The 18069-nt window shown below is 39.4% G+C and overlaps 2 protein-coding genes and 1 long non-coding RNA gene across 4 annotated transcripts; 2 read left to right on the forward strand and 1 right to left on the reverse strand.

Moving 5' to 3' along the window:
* Positions 1-1359: 1359 nt before the first annotated feature.
* Positions 1360-4594, forward strand: LOC127662851 (uncharacterized). Its single transcript, XR_007972926.1, has 7 exons — positions 1360-1564; positions 1734-1834; positions 2279-2356; positions 2675-3698; positions 3860-3972; positions 4079-4165; positions 4354-4594. It is a non-coding gene; the product is annotated as an uncharacterized LOC127662851 (long non-coding RNA).
* Positions 4595-8107: 3513 nt separating this feature from the next.
* Positions 8108-13795, forward strand: LOC127662076 (speedy protein A-like). The gene is made up of 6 exons (XM_052153043.1): positions 8108-8997; positions 9107-9165; positions 9262-9347; positions 9576-9747; positions 13178-13478; positions 13660-13795. The coding sequence occupies exons 1-6, from the start codon at positions 8802-8804 to the stop codon at positions 13719-13721; spliced, it is 876 nt and encodes a 291-aa protein (XP_052009003.1). The 5' UTR covers positions 8108-8801; the 3' UTR covers positions 13722-13795.
* On the reverse strand, positions 13752-17751 carry LOC127662074 (tRNA (adenine(58)-N(1))-methyltransferase, mitochondrial-like). Of its 2 annotated transcripts, XM_052153042.1 has the most exons (8): positions 17629-17747; positions 16643-17531; positions 16418-16520; positions 16007-16197; positions 15711-15802; positions 15367-15557; positions 14517-14600; positions 13752-14289 (listed from the first exon to the last, which is right to left on the reverse strand). In XM_052153042.1, exons 2-8 carry the CDS (start codon positions 17375-17377, stop codon positions 14255-14257), a joined length of 1431 nt encoding a protein of 476 aa, XP_052009002.1. In that variant the 5' UTR covers positions 17378-17531; positions 17629-17747; the 3' UTR covers positions 13752-14254. The 2 variants fall into 2 exon arrangements, with proteins under 2 accessions (XP_052009002.1, XP_052009001.1); XM_052153041.1 differs by having other exon boundaries at positions 16643-17751.
* Positions 17752-18069: the final 318 nt, after the last annotated feature.

An 18069-nucleotide genomic window follows, 5' to 3' on the forward strand; every position in this document is an offset into this window, starting at 1 on the left:
AAAACAACAACAAAAAAAACAATAGTTGAGGAAAAAGGCCAACACGGTGCGAAAGAGAGAGAGAGAGGAGAGAGAGAAAAAGCTCACTCACCGGTTCTCTGATGTACCGTCGCGTGGCCCTCGAACACTCCGACGCACTCTCCGGTGGACGACAGCCGCTCCTCTCCGGGTGAACCCGAGTCAAACCTCCGACCCCCAGTGGACAGAACGCCCCTCCACTTTTCTAGCGGCACCTGGGGACATTCCTCCGCCTCTGGCTGCGGCCCTACCACTCCAGGCGATCGGGGAGTTACTTCCCTCCTCCCCTCACGGACAGAGGTCTTCCCTCGACCCCTCCGCATTTCTGGGGGACAGCAGGGCACTCCTCCGCCCCTGGCAGTGGCTCCATTGCTCCAGGAGGTCAGGGAATCCAGTCCCCACTCGCGGACTGCGACCGTTCCCCGCATCTGGGCGGTCGGGCTACTCCGTCACCCGGCAGATGGCAGCAGCGCTCCCCGGGTGGACAGCAGTGTAGAGGACTCTGCGACGGACATCCCTCCTCCCTCCCGGGTTTTGGCACCAATGTAAGGGGGTTAAGTTGGGAAAGGAGGAGGCGAGAACTGGCTTGTCAATATAAATAATAATTTAATGAAAACTTAAACCAAAACACACAAACATAAACACACATGACGGACATGCCCGTAATTCTCTCTCTCTCGAACCGTCGCCACCGGCCACCTTTATCCCTCGCACGCCCCATCAGGCCGATTGCGGACCGGGCGTGCGACATTCCAGCCCGGCCCCGCCCCCCTCCGCTCTACAAGTATATGAAATAATTTCTTAGCCATATGACACAGTGTAAGCTACGTACTAATATCCAGACCTTTGCTTGGAAGGAAATGTAGAGACCGGACCTATTGGAACTTTAGTTGTATTCCCCTGCTGTTAATGGATTCAATTTAGCACAGTGATCTACTGTAAACCTCACCTTAGTGAGACATTTGAACAGCTCACTATCCAAGGAGTTGAAAAGAAGGTATTGGAGATTTGTGGAGGTCATGGTCTTTCAATTTTTATTTATGTATTTATTCTATTTTTAACACTGCAGCTCTTCATTAAACAACTTACTCCTTACTCCTTATGTTCTGTTTGGCATCTGAGAAACCTCAGAGTATGACAACTAAATACAAAGCTACCACAATTGCAGACCTATGAGAAGAATCCAACTTAACAAAGAACTTCATGAAATAGCAAACCAATAAAATATAAAGTTAGTAGCAAGAATAAACAGAAAAGGGATTAGACGAGGAATATGTTCCTCGTCTAATCAGTGTTACAGTGTTACAAATTAACTGCTAGTCCAGTGTTGAAGGAGGGTTCAACTGACTTTTCTTCACACTTGTATCTGGTTGGTCTGTATTCACATCAGTAAAATAACAGAGAAAGAGAATGACGAGTTAGAGTCAGGGTACTGTTACTTTAATCCCATTTGACCAAAGAAATTAAAAATAAAAATTATCAAAACATTAGGGCACTATAAAAACAATGAATCTGGTCTGTCTCTTCGGATTCCTGATTCTCTTTGGTAAGATGGGGTTTATACAATTTCTTTATTATTATTATTATTATTATTATTATTATTATATTAGAATGTTTGGAAGTGTCATATTTTAGTTGTATGTATGTAAAACCAGAGTCACATTTCATTGGTACATTACAATTATTAAATGATATTAAGTAACTTTTTTGTGCAGCTGGTGCTGAGAATTCTCCATATGAGGCCAATCAAATGCATGAGAAGGAACAGGCAGTCTGGTCCCATGACAACTTGGCAGGTGGCTGTAATCACTCCAAGGTAAAATGAATTGGGATATACAGGATCTGTAAGAACATCTCAAAAACAATGTCATCGCTCATCCTTTATGTTAAGAAGGAAAAAGCATGTACAAGATAATAATATTATTATTTTTTTACTTTGGAATAATAATTTATTATTATTTAAACATTAATATTAAATATTATTGTTTTTAAGTGTTATTAGTTTTGAAACATTATCTATTTATTTTATTATTTTGTTTTTATTTTTACAAGAGATTCTTAGTACAGATAGTGTGGTGGTGGAGAGTGCTAGTTTGTGGAGTATGCTTTCCATCAAGGTGCCACACCTGGGTATTCTGTATGGGCAGAATTCATTTTACACTGATCCTGAGATCTGCTGAGATAATTATAATATTATATGATATTAAAAATATTGCCATACAATTTTCAGTTTTATTCTAATTTAAATCTCTCTTCCTAGAGGATCACCATAAAATGCTGTGTATGTTTGAAAACAATAAAGAAATATTTACCCATGGTAAATGCATTCATCAATAAGGTAAATTTTACCTAATTCTAAAAATTTCTTTCATTTTTGGTCATTTAAATAAAATAGCACACTATTTGATTTGAATCATATAATTTTATTTGAAATGAGAGAGATAAAAAGAATGTTTATAAATGTAATTTGCTAACTAAACCGTCCCAGGAAATATCATGGCCACATTTCTGCTATTTATTTTCTCTATGAAACTATTTACACAATTTAATGATTCTCAGTAAAATGGCATATCTTTGTCTGTTATACAACTCACATTTTTTACATTGTTTAAGTTCACTTAATTAAAAACATTTTATAATTTGATTCCTCCCTCAGAAAATAAAAGCAGTATGCAATGCCGTTTTTTTGCTCAGAGGACCATGCAAAATGTTTGCCTTCGGTATAAAAAATAAAGTGATCAAAGGATTTTTTCCTGGAGGTCCTGTGCTGTCCTGCATCAAGTACAAAATGTGCACAAGAAAGGCTTGATTAACCCAACAAAATAGCACTGTAAGCAAAACAACACAAGTCAATAAAAAAATCTGCTCTGGGAGCTTTTGGGAAGTATTATTTTAGTTAATAGCTTTTTTCGCATTATTTAAGGCAATACATTTTTTTAATTCAAAAATACTGTGTGGAGATGACTCATTCTGTTTCTTTTCTTTTTCATTTAAAATACATCTAAATTAAAGGGAAAAAGAAGCAAGCAATAAAGTAACTGAAATCTAAACACAAAGTTAATAGTCTAAGATGGGTTACAATGATTATGTTCTTTTTGCCTCTTAGCCTATACTCTTCTATGTATGTATAGTGTCACTTAGCAGTTTAATAGCTGTACATCAGGTTTGGTGCATGGTGCAAAATATAAAACATCAGTAACTAATAATTCAATTATTCTAGAATTCAGGCAAAACCAAAAATGTACTACTGATGGTATAGATGAACCAAAAAGGAAGCAGACAGTGTGGAAAACGCTGACAGTGCAGCTCCACAAAAACACATTTGACACTTTGGTCCACAATGGTTTTGCAGTCCTTAACATCAGCACTCCAAAAGACTTGAGTTGACATTTATTAACCTCAATGGTCTACTTAACTGTGAGAGAAGAGAAGGGAGGGGCACAGACTAAACAATGAGAAAGACATAAATAGAGATGGACAGATGGACAGAGACAATGAGACAGAGATTATAAAGTATCACTTCAACTGAAATTCACACCTTAAAGGGTGTTTAGGGTGTGATCCATAAAGAAAGAAGACATACTTTAGCAAAGCACCAGCCCAGCAGCTCCTTTCTAACTCGAAGATTCAAAGGATCATGTCACCTGTCACTCATTTTGGACTGCTTATTGCATGCTCAGGTGAGAATAGCTATCTATAGTAAATATGAATTTGGACTCAAAATACTTTTATTGTGTAGTACTGATATTTAATTCAGGATTGCTTCCATTTGCATACTTAATTTATTAAATCAATAGAGGCAGCTATTATATTTAAGTTTTGTACTCTGTTTGTGGCACAGTTCTTGTTGGGTGTAGCAGCATTCCTAACAAGGCCGACTGGAAAAGCATGCTGGAAAGAAATAAGATGTACTTTCCTGAAGAGGTCAATAACAGTAACAAATTAAATATAGAGGTACACAGATGGATAATGCAATGATACACAATAGATTAACTGGGCAAATTGACTTTCACAACTAAAAGTAAGCACATTTTTAATTTGAAGTCTTTACTTTTCTTAGACGTCTGAGATGAATGTCATATTGTGCTGGGTTTGCAAGAAGACAATTCATCAGATCAAGGGCATGGTTCTTCGTGAGATTAAAAAGGTAAACTGGAACTCCTTTTACAGTAAATCATCTCAGTTTAACTGTACTGTTACAGCCCCTTTACAGCAGATTTGGGCTAAACTTGCATGCATAGATCAGTTTTTAGCTCACTTGAAAATTCCTTCTGAACCCTTAATAAAATTAAGTGTGTTGTGTGTGTTTTCCTTTTATTTTATTTTGTCCAAAAGGAAATAAAGGCTGTGTGCAAAAAATTGCATTTCATTGAAAAGAGCTGTGAACAACATGCTTATCAATACCAATACCTGATACTTCGCCTGCTGTTCCGTGGTAATAGCAGAGAAATCTGTCAGCATTGGAGCATGTGTCATTGACTTTTACTGCTCTGTTATAATGAACAAGGCAATTACTTTGTGTCGTCAATGGAATTTCTTTTTCTAAATGATTTAATAAATTATAGTGTTGCCTGTTTGCTTTTTTGGACTGTGTGCTCTCAGAGTTTTTTGCATTTATTAAAACATGTCTTTTCAATACTTTGGTTATTTCCAACTCAATATATTTTTACAAATTAAATAAAACATACTGTTAGCTTTCTAGAATATTTTGTACATAAGCCTAAACTGTCCAAACCATCTAAGCAAAGTTTCTGGAGTCTATGTCAGGAACTGTATAGAGAGGGCAAGGACTCTTAGAACGTGAGAAGAATGGGCTTTTATTTAATACTAAAAAAAAAAAAAACTCCAAAGTCCAGGGCAGAACACTGCAGAACAGACTGGGTTTGATGCTCCGGGCTGGAACAAACAAGACAGGGCAAGACAGAAACAACACGGGAGAACCTAACAGGGTGATAAACCACAACGAACTGGCACAAGACAAAAAACACAATGGGGTTAAACAGAAAAGAAAATGAGGAGGTAAGAAGGAAAGTATGTGAATCAAATTAACAAATAATAAGGTAACAAGGGGGCAGGGTCAGGACGAGAGACAGGAGAGCACATGGCAAACAACTTATCAAGAACCATGTGCACACACCAAACACAACAGAATGGACAGGAAGAGCACATGGAAATGAAGCCATTATTAGCCATGTGCTCAAACAAAAAGACCATACCAAACAAGAGCACATAGCAAGAGACCCGAAATGCTCACAAAGACAAAACATGGAGCATGAGTGTCCGGCTCCCGACTCGGAAACAAGACCAAACAAGACCGAAGAGTCAGGATCCAGACACGATGCTCTGAACATGAAACACAGACTAGACAGAAGAGCACAAGGCATGGAAAACAACCAAAGCATGAGCTCAAACAGAGACATAGAACATACATGTCAGGATCCTGTCGCCACAAGAAACCAGACTGACAAAGGTGACAGGATCCTGACAGTCTACTGGATCATTTGCTGGTTCTGTCTGTTGACTAATCTATAGACTTTGGTCTAATAGTCAAATAATTTGCTGTATGTGTCAGTTGAGATTTACTGAACTATTTCAAAAATACCTTGGTGCATCAGTGTCATACTAGTCAGAACAGCCTGTGCTATTATCATGCATGTAGGATGTGATAATTAGGCGTGTAGATAGCCCTGGGTTTCCGGGGCATACCATACTACTCTTACTGTATCTGCAATACACAGATACGGCCAAACTAGTAAGAGTAGTATACTAGTATGCTGTTCAAAACAGCGAAAGAAACACTGCCACATGCATCCATCACTTTTGTGTATTTGAATGAGAGACAGAAAGCGGAGTGTATTGGAGAAATAAGGTGATCAGAAAAGGATATCCAACAGTTTTTTGTTAAAAACACACACCACAGACCACACAATTCGTCAGATGAGAAAAAGGATGAAGTAGCAGTAAAAACCTCCTCATGGTATGGGCAGTGGCATTCCCAGCACCAGCCCGAAGATTCATCTGACCCAGGTAGACTGTTTGTGCTCGGACAGGTTAACATGTTGTTCCATAGCAGCTTTAGGCTGGAGACAGTAAACCAGAGGCATACAGTACACAGTATATAAACTACAGCTAACTTCCTTGAACCTCGTTAATTAAAGAAGCTGAATTTATTTAGTTTTTTATGTCTTCTGTTAAGCTGTTTTATCAATATTACTCTGGTCAGTTTCAAATATTTAGATATACAACCCTTAAAACAAAGAGTATTACACGTGTGCCCTGGAAATTAGCTAATTTTAAATCATGAGCCAGGACATTTGAGATTTTTGGCTAAACTCTTTTATTAAGACACAATGCCATGAACCTCACAAACATTTAAAAAATCTACCAAATATTTGTTCTTCTAAGCACAAATTTGAGCATATTTACAGCCTGCTATCTTCTAAACACCAGGGGCTGGTTACACCAGCTATACCTACGTTACAACTTAGCCTAGTTATGGCGTAAATGGGCACTAAGTCACAATTTACACACTATTAAATATTTGAGCGTTGCACCAATTAACTTTGGTAGGACGTATCCCTATGTATATACTAAATATTTACGGAGGACGCCGACCAAAAGTAATGGAATAAAAAAGCAGACTGATATTTTATGACGTCAGTAAGCTCATGTTTTGTGTGACAGGCTTCAATCCTTTCAACATACAGTATGATGTTAACATTTACACTAATTTACATTAATAAGAGAGAAAAAAAAAACTTACTCAGGGCACCTGTAACTCTTCAGCATGAAACAAATGTAACAGTGCAGTTTTCATGGTGCGTTGCCCGGTGGCAAGTTTCAGTTTTTTTTTTAAATGTTTTTTGTAATTTTCTCCCCAATTTGGCATGCCCAATTCCCAAAGCACTCTAAGTCCTCGTGGTGGCATAGTGACTCGCCTCAATCTGGGTGGCAGAGGAAGAATCTCAGTTGCCTCCACGTCTGAGTCTGCGCATCTTATAATGTGGCTTGTTGAGCGCTTTACCACAAAGAAGTACCACATATTATTGTGTCAGAGGTGGTTACCCCATTTGACTCTACCTTCCCTAGCAACCGGGACAATTTGGATGCTTAGTAGACCTGTTTGGAGTCACTCAGCCTAATCTGGATTCGAACATGCGACTCCAGGGGTGGTAGCCAGCGTCAATACTCGCTGAGTTACCCAGGCCCCATAAGTTTCAACACATTTAAAATATATGTAGGATATTAAAATGAATAAATGTCTATTTTTCCAGCCTGTTGTTATAGTATTTATTTATCTGTAATAGTATTTATTTCTCACCCCTTATTTATTTTAGATGCAGTTCCTATATATTATTATTTACACAGGGCAAATATACTATTTATGAAATCTACTTTTATTGTGTACTTTTATCATATTTTAATGTGGATATAATTTATTACAGCTGAAAGTTACATGAGCAAACAAGGTTTGAACATCAAAAGTAACAAGACCAAATTGAATTTCACGGCTTTTTAACACTTCAGTGTACAAATTTGAAGGCTGTTTATTTGATCAATACAGGAAAACGTCATATTATGTGACTACGCATTACTTTACAGAATTTATGACCTACAAGTTAAGTCTTGCCTTAAGAACAGGTGGTGCAAATTAAGCACTGACTTAGTAACAAACTAACTAGTAGTTAGTTACTACTAAGCCCGTAATGTGAACATTACGTCCCAACTTACGTGAGAACTTATGCACAGCTGGTACAACCCTACCCAGATGAATTAATAATAAGCGGCAAAACTGATGATTGTACAGGGACAATCCCCCTGGAGCAACCTGGAGTTAAGTGCCTTGCTCAAGGACACAATGGTGGTGGCTGTGGGGATCGAACCAGTGACCTTCTGATTAACAGTTATGTGCTTTATGTGTATTACGCTTGTTGTGAAAACATTGTGCTTTGTGTGGAACATGGCAACTAGTCCCTAACTACCTTATTCCACAACAATGAAGCTGTAGCTCTGTTTCGGTTATGATAAACTGATTGGTGTCCTACAGTCCCGCTTAATATTTCCCCACTTTGATATTTCTCTGGTTCTATTCATACACCAGTCTGCATCACAGAATATGTCGTGTGAATACATCCTTTTGTGAACAGAATAAAGCAATCTGAATAAGATCATTTGATTTTATCAATTGTTCAGACGGTAACACGTGTTCTCTCACCTTTGATTGAAAAATATTTGACCATGTGACTGATGACAGAATTCCCGCGCTGCCTGAGAAAGAGTAGGCGCTCGTGCGCGAGACTTCCATTTTGAGTGGTTTAAATGGTTAATTTTGTTTTAATCCACCAGTACAAAAATGACACATAAGATACTAAATCTTACCTGCGCCGGTGGTCGATATAAGGACTTACCTAAGAGCGTGCGTCATCACCGAGCAGCGGGGTTTTAAACTGAGGTAAAGGATGTAACACAAACGCAAAACTTGTTCATATTTGATCAAAAGCCACCATAACAACACAAATTGCAGTGTACAAATATTTGTGCTTTAATTTATGTCGGATATGATTGTTCAAATGTATTTCGTTCTTTAATTGATGCTGGCTGATTTAGCAAGTTTAGAAGCGCAGTTGTAATTAATTTAGCAGCAGTCTGAGATTAGAAACAACACACCAGAAAGTTCAAATCAAGCCATTCCAACTAACATACTTTTAAAGCTATTTCGCTTCAGCATTAATATTTACGCGGTGGATAAAAAGTCCTGTAATCTCGGGTGATTTTGGAGAGACATGATTAAACTGAGCCGTGCATGGACCGAATCCGCCCCGGCTCACGGTCTGCAAATCCGGCGAGGCCAGCGGAGACCGAAACCGAACCAAGCGGGCCGGAAGCAGCCTGACGCCTGTCAGCAGCAGCGCAAGCAGACGTCGGGCCCAACCTTGCTGATCCAGAGGCAGGAGATGGCCTCCTTCTTCAGACTGTTCGGTGGGTTCAGCAAAACATCGGCCTATGAAACATTATTTACTTAATGTTTATTATACCTCAGTGCAGCTCTAATCTAATGCTAGTATTATGTGATTTGCTGTCTGCTCAGATGATGATCTAATTCAAGATTTTCTGTGGATGGACTGCTGCTGCAAACTTACAGACAAGGTAAGAAGCAATCTACTAGGCTTGTTTTATTTAGAAACGTGTATATATACATTTGTGTTTCTCTTGCTAAACCTCAGTGTTTGTAAATTGTTCTAGTATTTGCTGGCTATGACGTTTGTGTACTTCCGGAGGGCTCGTTTCACTGTCAGTGAACACAACAGAATTAATTTCTTCATTGGCCTGTGAGTTTATCATTGTTTGCATGTGGATGTTCTGTAGGGTTGGACTTGGGCTTGAAAAGACGTTTATTTAAAAGCATTTCACTGTACTGTGTTTTGGGTCTGATACTTTATTTGGAGTGGAATCAACACTCTTATATATATTTCTGTAGTAACCCTGCCATTATATTTATGCTGCTAATACTTCGCTATAATGCCTTGAACCGAAGCACTGATTCTTTTCTATTGCAGTTATCTGGCAAACACGATGGAAGAGGATGAGGAGGAGATGAAGTATGAGATCTTTCCCTGGGCTCTTGGAAAGAGCTGGAGGAAACATTTCCCTCTTTTCCTGAAGCAAAAAGACCAACTGTGGGCACGCATAGAGTACCGAGCTGCTGTCAGCAGACGATGCTGTGAGGAGGTATATGCAGTTGAAGACAAAATTATTAGCCCCCCTTTGAAATTTCTATTCTTTTTCAAATATTTCCCAGGTGATGTTTAACAGAGCAAGGGGATTTTAACATATTATTTCTTATTATATTTTTCCTCTGGAGAAAGCCTTATTTATTTCAATTTGCCTGGAATCAAATAATTATTTAAAGAAATTTAAAAAATGCTAAGGTCAATATTATTGGCCCCCTTAAGAAATTATCTGTTTCATTGGCTATGGAACCAACCACTGTTATCCAATGACTTGCCTAATTAAACTAACTCGCCTAATTAATCCCCCAAGCCTTTAAGTTGCACTTCAAACTGAGGATTAGTATCTTGCAAAAAAACTAGTGAAGTAATACAGTGAGGAAAATAAGTATTTGAACACCCTGCTATTTTGCAAGTTCTCCCACTTAGAAATCATGGAGGGGTCTGAAATTGTCACCGTAGGTGCATGTCCACTGTGAGAGACATAATCTAAAAAAAAAAATCCAGAAATCACAATGTATGATTTTTTTACTATTTATTTGTATGATACAGCTGCAAATAAGTATTTGAACACTTGAGAAAATCAATGTTAATATTTGGTACAGTAGCCTTTGTTTGCAATTACAGAGGTCAAACGTTTCCTGTAGTTTTTCACCAGGTTTGCACACACTGCAGGAGGGATTTTGGCCCACTCCTCCACACAGATCTTCTCTAGATCAGTCAGGTTTCTGGGCTGTCGCTGAGAAACACGGAGTTTGAGCTCCCTCCAAAGATTCTCTATTGGGTTTAGGTCTGGAGACTGGCTAGGCCACGCCAGAACCTTGATATGCTTCTTACAGAGCCACTCCTTGGTTATCCTGGCTGTGTGCTTCGGGTCATTGTCATGTTGGAAGACCCAGCCTCGACCCATCTTCAATGCTCTAACTGAGGGAAGGAGGTTGTTCCCCAAAATCTCGCAATACATGGCCCCGGTCATCGTCTCCTTAATACAGTGCAGTCAGCCCTGTCCCATGTGCAGAAAAACACCCCCAAAGCATGATGCTACCACCCCCATGCTTCACAGTAGGGATGGTGTTCTTGGGATGGTACTCATCATTCTTCTTCCTCCAAACACGGTTAGTGGAATTATGACCAAAAAGTTCTATTTTGGTCTCATCTGACCACATGACTTTCTCCCATGACTCCTCTGGATCATCCAAATGGTCATTGGCAAACTTAAGACGAGCCTTGACATGTGCTGGTTTAAGCAGGGGAACCTTCCGTGCCATGCATGATTTCAAACCATGACGTCTTAGTGTATTACCAACAGTAACCTTGGAAACGGTGGTCCCAGCTCTTTTCAGGTCATTGACCAGCTCCTCCCGTGTAGTTCTGGGCTGATTTCTCACCTTTCTTAGGATCATTGAGACCCCACGAGGTGAGATCTTGCATGGAGCCCCAGTCCGAGGGAGATTGACAGTCATGTTTAGCTTCTTCCATTTTCTAATGATTGCTCCAACAGTGGACCTTTTTTCACCAAGCTGCTTGGCAATTTCCCCATAGCCCTTTCCAGCCTTGTGGAGGTGTACAATTTTGTCTCTAGTGTCTTTGGACAGCTCTTTGGTCTTGGCCATGTTAGTAGTTGGATTCTTACTGATTGTATGGGGTGGACAGGTGTCTTTATGACCTCAAACAGGTGCATCTAATTTAGGATAATAAATGGAGTGGAGGTGCACATTTTAAAGGCAGACTAACAGGTCTTTGAGGGTCAGAATTCTAGCTGATAGACAGGTGTTCAAATACTTATTTGCAGCTGTATCATACAAATAAATAGTTAAAAAATCATACATTGTGATTTCTGGATTTTGTTTTTTAGATTATGTCTCTCACAGTGGACATGCACCTACGATGACAATTTCAGACCCCTCCATGATTTCCAAGTGGGAGAACTTGCAAAATAGCAGGGTGTTCAAATACTTATTTTCCTCACTGTATAAAACTGTCATCATGGCAAAGACAAAATAAATTTGTTTAGACTTGAGAAAAATAATTTTTAATGCTCACAAAGCAGGCGAAGGATGTACACGTTTATCAAATTGTTTTCAGGTGTCAAGAACTGCCTTGAGAAGTATTATCAAGAAGTTAGTAGAGACCCACACAGTGGAGAACAAGACTGGCAGAGGCAGGAAGCGAAAGATTTCAAAAACCTTGGAAAGAACTGGTGAGAGAGGTTTCGAAAGACCCAAGAACAACTGCCAAGACACTAGTGAATGATTTAGCCAAGTCTGGGATTGAGGTCTCAAAGAAGAGTTACAAGAACCCCGCACAGGAATGAACTGCAAGGTTGCAGACCAAGAAGAACTCTGAACTCAACTTCTGAAGAAGAGATGCCTCAAAGCTAGACTGAAGTTTGCCAAGGACAACCTAGAGAAAAATGATGCATACTGGAAACATGTCCTTTGCTCAGATGAGACAAAACTAGAGCTCTTTGGCCACAGAGATGTTGCCTATGTTTGGGGAAAGACGGGCAAGGCGCTCAACCCAAATAACACTGTTCCCACGGTGAAACATGGCAGTGGGAGAATAATGCTGTGGGGATGTTTCAGTGCATCTGGAACTGGGAATCTCATCAGGGTCAAAGGAATCATGAAAAAGGAAGACTACGAGAAGATTTTGAAAGACAACCTCAGGCAATCTGCAACAAAACTTGGTTTGAGTCGACATTTTGTCTTCCACCATGATACCGACCGAAAGCATACCTCACTTCTGGTGAAGAACTACCTCCAAACGAGCAAAATTAACATCCTTGACTGGCCTGCACAAAGTCCAGACTTGAATCCCATAGAAAATCTGTGGGCCACACTGAGGACTAGAGTCCATGCCAGGAGACCAACAAATCTGGAGGAGTTTGAGAGATTTGCTAAGGAGGAATGGGTTGCGGCGACTCAGGAGAAATGCCTAAAACTTTTTGAGAACTACAACAAACGACTAAAGGCTGTTATCAAGCAAAAGGGATTCACTATTAACATCAGAGGGCTAATCATTTTGACCTGTAGATTTCTTTTATTCTTGGTTGTAATTTTGTTTCTATTTGTATTATAAACACTTAAGTTGCCTAAATAAACATGTTTAGAAATGCATGTTGAAAAAAATCTTTGCTCAATTAAACAGCACTTGGGAATTATTTGAAAAATAACGAAATATGTCAAAGGGGGCTAATCATTTTGTCTTCAACTGTACAGCTCTCTCTCTCAGATGTCCACTTTATGAAATGCTTCCTGAACATTCTGAAATTTTTTTTTTACAAGTTGATGGATCTGATAAGTCCATCATATCGCTCATGAAATATTTCAGCCTTCTTTGTGACATGCCATCACTGATCGCCTTAATATCGTAATCACTTTGTGTGGTAGTTTAGCCTTGTGATGCTCACAACTTAAGCGTGATTACAGGTAATGGCTATCATGCCATCACACTTCATCTGGCAGCGGGAGCGTTCAGAACATCACAGTGGAGCTCAGAGACCGGACCGAAACAGGGAGGAGATCCTCATTCCCCGTGGGCCCTCTGTTTCTCCAGAGCCTTGTTCTTTATGTGCCAAGCCCTCTTCTCATCTCCCACCTCATCCATCCTCTGCTAGCACCCGCTCTTCATCTGTACCCCTAGAGACTTACCCACAAAAGTCCCAAACCTCTCATAGATCTAGTAAGCTATCAAAGGCTCAGGGCACCTATGACCGCAGAAATGGAGCAGGTGAGTGTGTTTCCCTCTTGTGGTGAAAAAATATAAATGGTCAATTTATGGGCTTCACCAGGTTGTGCACCAATGTTTGATGTTGTAATATTTTTTGTTGTGCTGCCTGAACATTTACCATGGCCACAGCTGACATTGTCCTTCCTTAGGAATTTTTGCCGCCTTTTCTTCTTGTTTACAGGAGATGATGTGACCAGTGAAATGTGTCGAGATCATTTGATGGACTGGATCAGTGAGGAGTAGTTCAATTGCATAACGAGCTGACTACTTCAGAGGCACTTTAGGAGCATTTTAGTCTCTAAACTGACCTTATGTTGTACAGTATTTGAATGAGTAGGGTTATGTAATTTTATAATGTAGCAAACAATCATTATTTATTCCTTGTTGTTGTACAAAGTACTTAATTTCTCTGGACATCAGCCCTTTATTCTATTCAGGGGAAGTCTCATAGACATACAGTAAATGTGAATGAAATGTTAGATGTTAACTGGTTTATTATTACTGAAAGGATTTGCTGCATAGTCAATCTCTTAATGAAACAAGTACAACACCTGACTGAAACATAAATATGAATAAACAAATACATAAATCCCATGAGTGAAGCAGATTATTAGACAGTCACTATTTATTTTATGCTTTGAAATACTAAAAGCAGGAAAGGAAAAATTTATAACAAAAAGCAATGGATTTATTGAAGAAGATTATTGACTAGAAAAAAAGGAAGTTGAAGTGTTGAAATTTGTTGTCCTCTTCTACACATTTAATATGTGGAACAGCTACTTCAAGATCTTTCGTAATTTTACAAGGAAGGCTGAAAAGAATTACAACATGGCATGAAAATCATACATTTAAACAGAATTAATAAATATGTAATGACGGACAGTCACATGCAATGTTCTTTTTACATACATGCTCAGCTATCACATAACAGATGTGAAGGACAATGCAGATCGGTTTCAACTGAATCAATGCAATACTGCTGCTGAAATGCCTGCTTGGGTATTGAAGTGCATTGAACAGCTCTTTGCTATAACTCACCTGTATGGCCTGTCTGTTCTGGATGAGGACGTGCAATGTATGGAACATCTCCGAACGGCACTGGATCTGTCCGTGTCCGATCCCCTTTAACACATGGTTAGCATGAGTTTGATTCTAACCAGGAGTGACTTGGACACATATTTCTGTTTGTGTAATGCATGTGAAATATGCATCTGTAAAACACTCCAGTATCCCTGCACATGCAGTGAAACAAAATTTAAAGGAATAGTTCACCTCAAAATGAACCTTTTCTAATTTACTCTTTGTCTTGCCATCTACTGAACACAATCAAAGATTTTTAGAAGAATACCTCAGCTCTGTTAGTCCATACAATGCAAGTGAATGGTAGTCAAAACTCTGAAGGTCCAAAAAGCACAAAGACATAATCCATGTCTTCAGAAGCAATATGATAGGTGTGGGTCAAAACAGATCACCATTTAAGACACTTTCACTTTGTGCAATTTGCTTTCTTCATGCATATCACCACCTACTGGGCAGGGAGGAGTATTTATAGTAAAAAGGATTGAAATGTTGATCTGTTTCTCACCCACACTATCACACTGCTTCTGGAGATGCAGATTTAACCACTGGAGTCCTATGGATTACTTTTATGCTATCTTGATGTGCATTTTGGAGCATCAAAATTTTGGTTCCCATTCACTTGCATTGTATGGACCCACAGAGCTGAAATATTCTTCTAAATATCTTTGTGTTTTTATCAGATGAAAGTCATACACATCTGGGACAGCATTAGGATGATTAAATGATGAGAACAATTTCCTTTCTGGGTTAACTATCCCTTTAAGAACAGTGTAAACATTTGAGGAAACATATTGCTATATCACCTCACCTTCAGCATCTTCACTGGGTTCATATTCATCATCATCTTCCCTAGGGGCTATTCGTCTGTTAAATGTGCCATCTTTTTTGAGTGATGGGGCAACAAGCCAATCCCTATACTGAACCTCAACAATGCGTTCGCACACCAGAGGAAGTTTAGAGCATCGCAGACCCTCCATCAGTTCAATGACCTGTGTAATACTGAAACACTGAAGAAATCAGTTACATTGCTATATCAATGGTACATTTTCAAACAAATGAATTCAGCTTCTTGATCAAGCAACCTGACACTTAAACAACCTTACACTTGCAAGCAGTGCGGTTTACATTGAGATGTTAAGAGATTTGCATTACTTTGCTTGATAGACAGCACACACAGATCCAGAATGGAGGTGAGGAACCACAGCAGGTAAAGCCAAATGGGGATTAACCATATCCAGGGCAACCTAACATGCAACAATAAAAGCAAAATTCACCACACTTGTTCCTATCCAATACACAAATGCAGTGAGTAAACTGAATTACCCTCTGCAGTTCTTGGCCTGCGAGTTACTGCTCTAACTTTGATCAGCCAGTTGAAGCTCGCCTTTTAAAAGTCTTTTGTAGATAGCATATTATTCTGATATAATAAAGAACATTTGGCTCTTTACCGAGTTAAAACCCCGTCCAGCTAGAAGAGGGCTGGCAGATATGAGGTCACCATGGTAAAAATGGACATTGTCAGGCCATTCCTCCCCTCGCTGAATGATCCATGAGGAGCACCAGCGCTGGTAGTTTAATACAGCACGTCTGTGATGGTCCTCCCGAATCTCCACACTCAAAACACTTCCTTTAGAGCCCACTGTTGACACAAACATATATATATGTATATTGCAACTTGGAACACAATACAAAGACCATTTCAGAGGGATGTATTGCAATAGTATGCATACATCAGTGTACAGATATATACAGCACATGTGCAGGACAATATTGTTTAGCAACTGAGGTCAAGTTCATGGACAGGTGATCAATCATTACATTGCTGCTGATGCATACCCATCAGAAACAGTATCACACACCTGCCCTGGACAGGAAGAGGCTCATAGCACCAGACCCGGAGCCTGATTCCAGAACACAATCTCCTTCAGTGACATCCATCATGGTTAACATTGCACTGGCATCCTGCAAAGGAAAGGAGGGTCTGTTTATATGAACTCTTTTTAATCATGCATGCAAACAAAGTGCAGATATTACAGATTCACAAATATATAAATGACTGGTGTTTTGTGATATTGATTTCTTACTTTAGGATATGCAATAGCTGGCCCTCTCTTCATGAAGAGGGTGAACTCCTCCAGGCTAGGTCGGCGAATGAGAATTGGGATTCCCATTGAAGTGTGCAGAACACTTCCAGAAGGACGCCCTTCCATGTGTTCATGAGGTATTAATCCCCAATTACTATGGAGCTTCAGCCCCTTCTGAAGTTGGAACATCTTCCGGAACTCTAAACGTCTATTTCGACGGTATTCAGCAAGCAGAGCCTCTCCGAAGAATATTGGCCTTTCCGCAGGGACACACACATGATGTGAAGCAAAAGAGCCTTGCTGTTCTAATGTCACCTGTCCAGGAGAAGTTGCATCCTCTCTCTCCTTCCCTTTACTGTCCTGTTCCACATCACTTCCTGTCTTGTTTTCTATATTTTGCACTTCTGTGTTTCTAGTGTCTCGCAGATCCCAAACGTCCTGACTCAGACTGTCTTCAGGTAACAGCTGACTGACCCTCTCCAGTGGGGACAAAGGTCGACGTCTCCCAAATAAAGAAGCTCTCTGAGAGAACTGTGGGAATGTGGAGGCAGGTGTCGCTGATGCATCTGAGCTACTGTTGTCTCTATCAGAATCATTTGGGTCAGTCCCAAAGCTCCTCAGACTACTGATAAATGGTCTAACTCGAATCACATTATGTCTCTCCAGACAGATGACACAAACTCTGACAAATTTACGAGTTATAAAGGAGAAACCGAAATGTAGTCCAACTGTCATAGTTTATGATTTAGTAGGACTGAAGAATGAAGATGGTCAACAAACACAGTAGCTACTTGTCACTGATCTACTGTTCAGATTGTGTGGAGCAGTTGATATATTGTGCATTGTGTCTTTCACTGCAATCGCTTTGACCTCTGTAGATCACAATAGCCTTTATAAAATACAGTCAAACAGAGTTAGGTGGTAATTTCAAACGACCGGATTCAAAATAGTGTCCGAATACAAGTGAAAGAGGAAACTTAACTTACGTCCTTTAACTGAGAAGCCCTGTGCAGATAACAGTACGTCAATGGAAAGCAGCGTGATTCTCACAAGGCAGCGCCATGATGAAAATAAATATTTCAGACGTCACTGGCAGATGCATTACCTCCTGGTCACCGGCAGATGGGGCGCTTTACTATTATTTACAACAATAAATAAATAGTTTATTGATGATGAGAATAGCTTTATCTGGGCAAGTTTCTCTTACAAAAATTTATCGTTTTTTATCTTCTAAATAGAAATGCAGTGAACATGTACATGTTCATCTCTGTATTTTCAATTTCAAATGACTTTGCAGGATTGTGTTTACATACAATATTGACAAAGCAACAATACACACAACGAGCAATGACAAGCAAATAAATAAATAAATAAAATATAAAATAGAGAATAATAATAATGAATCATTAAACAATCAAATATAATTA

Source organism: Xyrauchen texanus, chromosome 22 (assembly GCF_025860055.1).
Source record: "Xyrauchen texanus isolate HMW12.3.18 chromosome 22, RBS_HiC_50CHRs, whole genome shotgun sequence".
In the NCBI taxonomy this organism is placed as follows: Eukaryota; Metazoa; Chordata; class Actinopteri; order Cypriniformes; family Catostomidae; genus Xyrauchen; species Xyrauchen texanus.

Bases quoted from the DNA above. Each gene is read 5' to 3' on its own strand.
- LOC127662074 (XM_052153041.1), bottom strand. From the start codon at position 17,377: ATGACAGTTGGACTACATTTCGGTTTCTCCTTTATAACTCGTAAATTT. The intron at 16,521-16,642 runs GTAAGAAATCAA...TTTCCTTTGCAG, and splicing joins CAGCTATTGCATATCCTAAA to GATGCCAGTGCAATGTTAAC. The intron at 15,558-15,710 runs GTAATGCAAATC...TCAGTGTTTCAG, and splicing joins TGTGCTGTCTATCAAGCAAA to TATTACACAGGTCATTGAAC.
- LOC127662076 (XM_052153043.1), top strand. From the start codon at position 8,802: ATGATTAAACTGAGCCGTGCATGGACCGAATCCGCCCCGGCTCACGGT. The intron at 9,166-9,261 runs GTAAGAAGCAAT...AAATTGTTCTAG, and splicing joins GCTGCAAACTTACAGACAAG to TATTTGCTGGCTATGACGTT. The intron at 13,479-13,659 runs GTGAGTGTGTTT...TCTTGTTTACAG, and splicing joins TGACCGCAGAAATGGAGCAG to GAGATGATGTGACCAGTGAA.